Source organism: Scylla paramamosain, chromosome 28 (assembly GCF_035594125.1).
Source record: "Scylla paramamosain isolate STU-SP2022 chromosome 28, ASM3559412v1, whole genome shotgun sequence".
NCBI classification, from domain to species: domain Eukaryota; kingdom Metazoa; phylum Arthropoda; class Malacostraca; order Decapoda; family Portunidae; genus Scylla; species Scylla paramamosain.
Window position 1 is genome coordinate 13,032,251 of NC_087178.1, and position 2,500 is coordinate 13,034,750.

The 2,500-nt window shown below is 49.5% G+C and overlaps 1 protein-coding gene across 1 annotated transcript in view; it reads right to left on the reverse strand.

The window, feature by feature from the left end:
• LOC135114937 (uncharacterized) overlaps positions 1-2,500 on the reverse strand; it is a 22,754-nt gene that overhangs the window by 137 nt on the left and 20,117 nt on the right. The window contains exons 2-4 of the mRNA XM_064031227.1: positions 1,628-1,835; positions 1,202-1,436; positions 1-291 (exon numbers count right to left, since the gene is read on the reverse strand). The exon at positions 1-291 is cut by the window's left edge and continues 137 nt beyond it. Of these exons, the coding sequence (XP_063887297.1) occupies positions 63-291; positions 1,202-1,436; positions 1,628-1,835 (672 nt within the window). The 3' untranslated portion in view covers positions 1-62. The remainder of the gene's footprint in view (positions 292-1,201; positions 1,437-1,627; positions 1,836-2,500) is intronic.

Consider the following 2,500-nt stretch of genomic DNA (forward strand, 5'->3'; position numbering starts at 1 on the left):
GGGCAGGTCTGCCGTGCACGACACGCTCTTAAAGTTAAGGTATGGCTTCCTGCGGGGCAGCGTTACCAGATGCTCGAGATCTCCGGCAGACGTGTACGACGTCCTCGAGGGGGTGAGGCACTCAGGGTCGGGCTGGGAGGCGGGGGCGGCGCGCCAGCCACGGCCGAGGAGGTGTGAACGACTGAGGTGAGTTGGCGGCGACCGTCCGCCACCTCCGCTGAGTTGCCACCTCGGAGTTTGGCGTGAAACTGTGGTGCTGACCAGCTGGCGATGCTCTCCTCGCCCCCCGAGCTGGAACGGGGAGACAGGGAGGTAAGGAGACGGGGTGGGAGGGGCTGGGGGAAGATGCAGCGGAATGGAGGGTAGCGAGGGAGGGGCGGAGAGAAGGAGGGATGGAGAAGAAGCGCTACAGGTTACTGAGGTGCAAGTGGAGGTAAACATACTGGAATGAAGGAAGAGATGGAGTGAGGGAAGGAGGCATTGGCGGAGGAGGAGTGTAGGAGGGAGAGGAGAAGAAAATTAAAAGCGAAGATAAATGTGGAGGTAAACCTACAGAAGCGAAGGGATGTGGGAGGAAGAGGAGGGATATGGAGGGGCATGGAGAGATGGAGGAGAAAGAGTGGAGGAGAGAGAGAGAGTGGAGGAGGAAGGAGACATTCTTGATTCTGTGAGCGGTACTCGGATGCTTTTTTCCTACTCTTTGTTGTTTATTTATTTTCTTTCCCTGTTGACGACGTGACTGAGAGAGAGAGAGAGAGAGAGAGAGAGAGAGAGAGAGAGAGAGAGAGAGAGAGAGAGAGAGAGAGAGAGAGAGAATGATAGTAGATTAACCGGTTAGCAAAGGTAATTAAGAACACAGACATACATGACCAAGGTAGAAAGAACTAATCTACACACACACACACACACACACACACACACACAAAGTTCCGGTCTAGATTACGTGTAGCCCTAAGCAATATTTGTCATTACCTTTAACGGATCAGCAAAACAAGAGGAGGTGGAAAGAGGGAGGAGGGAAGGAAGGAGGCGGTACAGTACTTTATTGGAAGCTCATGATGCGTGAGAGGGCAGAAGTGAACAGCTAGAGAGGAAGTATTTGTTGTTTCGAAGCCACAGAACGAAGCCTCGAACCCATAAAGTGAGGCAAGGAAAGGACGTGCGAGTGTGTGTGTAGGTAGGAGGGGGAGCAGAGCCTCACCCGAAGTCATCCTGATACTGTGGTCGTCCGTTGATGAAGAGGACTTGCTCGTAGGTGCCCTGGTCGTCCACGTACCCCAGCAGGTCCCCATCCAGGTCCCCCCTCACGCCCCCAGAAGCCGCCAAGTCCCCTGCAGTCAAGTCTTCCGAGTTGACGCTCCACACTTCGCTGCCGCTGCTGCTGTAGGTGCTGCTACCGCGGGAGGACCTTCGCCGGGAGTCCTTCTGCCGGTAACCTGAAAAAGAGAAGAAAAGGAAGAAAGGAAAATTAAAGAGGAGGATAAATCTGGTGTAAGTATCGATAATGAGGAATAAGATAAAAGAAAAATTTGATATTTTTAAAAAGTACAAATACGTAAATATATGATCCCAAATAAGGACACACACACACACACACACACACACACACACACACACACACACACACCTTGCGCTGCATTCCTCGTGTTGGCGGCGACAAGATGCGCCGCCCTTTGGAAGAATGCCAGCGAATTCTTGAAGGAGCCGTGCGTGGGAGACCGCGCATCACCACCTTCTGTGTCTGAGGGCGCGGCTGACGACACCACAAGGCCGGAGTCGCGGGGGCTGGAGGACCTGCTCTCAGAATTATCCCTCTGGCGCGCCTTCAGGGCCTGCTGCATGAGGCGAGAAGAAAGAGCCCGCGTTAGTTCGCAATCAAGGACAATTATATGGAGTTAATTGTTGCCTTCGGAAAAGAAAGGTAGGCGAGAGTGTATCTAGTGAGGAAGGGCGTGGTGGGGATGGCTTAGGGCGTAAGGAAAGTGTGTGTAGATGTGATAATGGTGCCCTGACATGCCCCTGGCGACCATTTAATGCACCACTGTCTCCTCCCATCTTTCTCCCCGACGCACCATACACATAATTACCACAGACCTAGATTTTATGACGAGTTTTCAGACTAATATAAGTACTTAAAACTTAGGATCGTCTTTTATATAGGATAATAATTATAGGACTGCGAAGGACAGCAAATGGCAACAGACCATTAGGTTTCTCCAAGGCTGCTTGATTACAGTATGCAACACAGACTACTAATAGAAGAGATATATTTACTAGTAAAAGAATAAGAACGACTTAAAGAAAGAGTCATTTTTAAAAATGATAGCGTCTAATAGGAAAGATGACTACTAGAAACTGCTCGTAACAGACAGAACGATTGGTTAAATATTTAATAAATAGTAGAAGAGAAAAATATTTGCAAAAAAAAGTAGAACTATTAGTAAAAGAGATACAAAGACAAGTAGAAGAAAGAAGTACAGTCAAATAGATAGAACTGCCA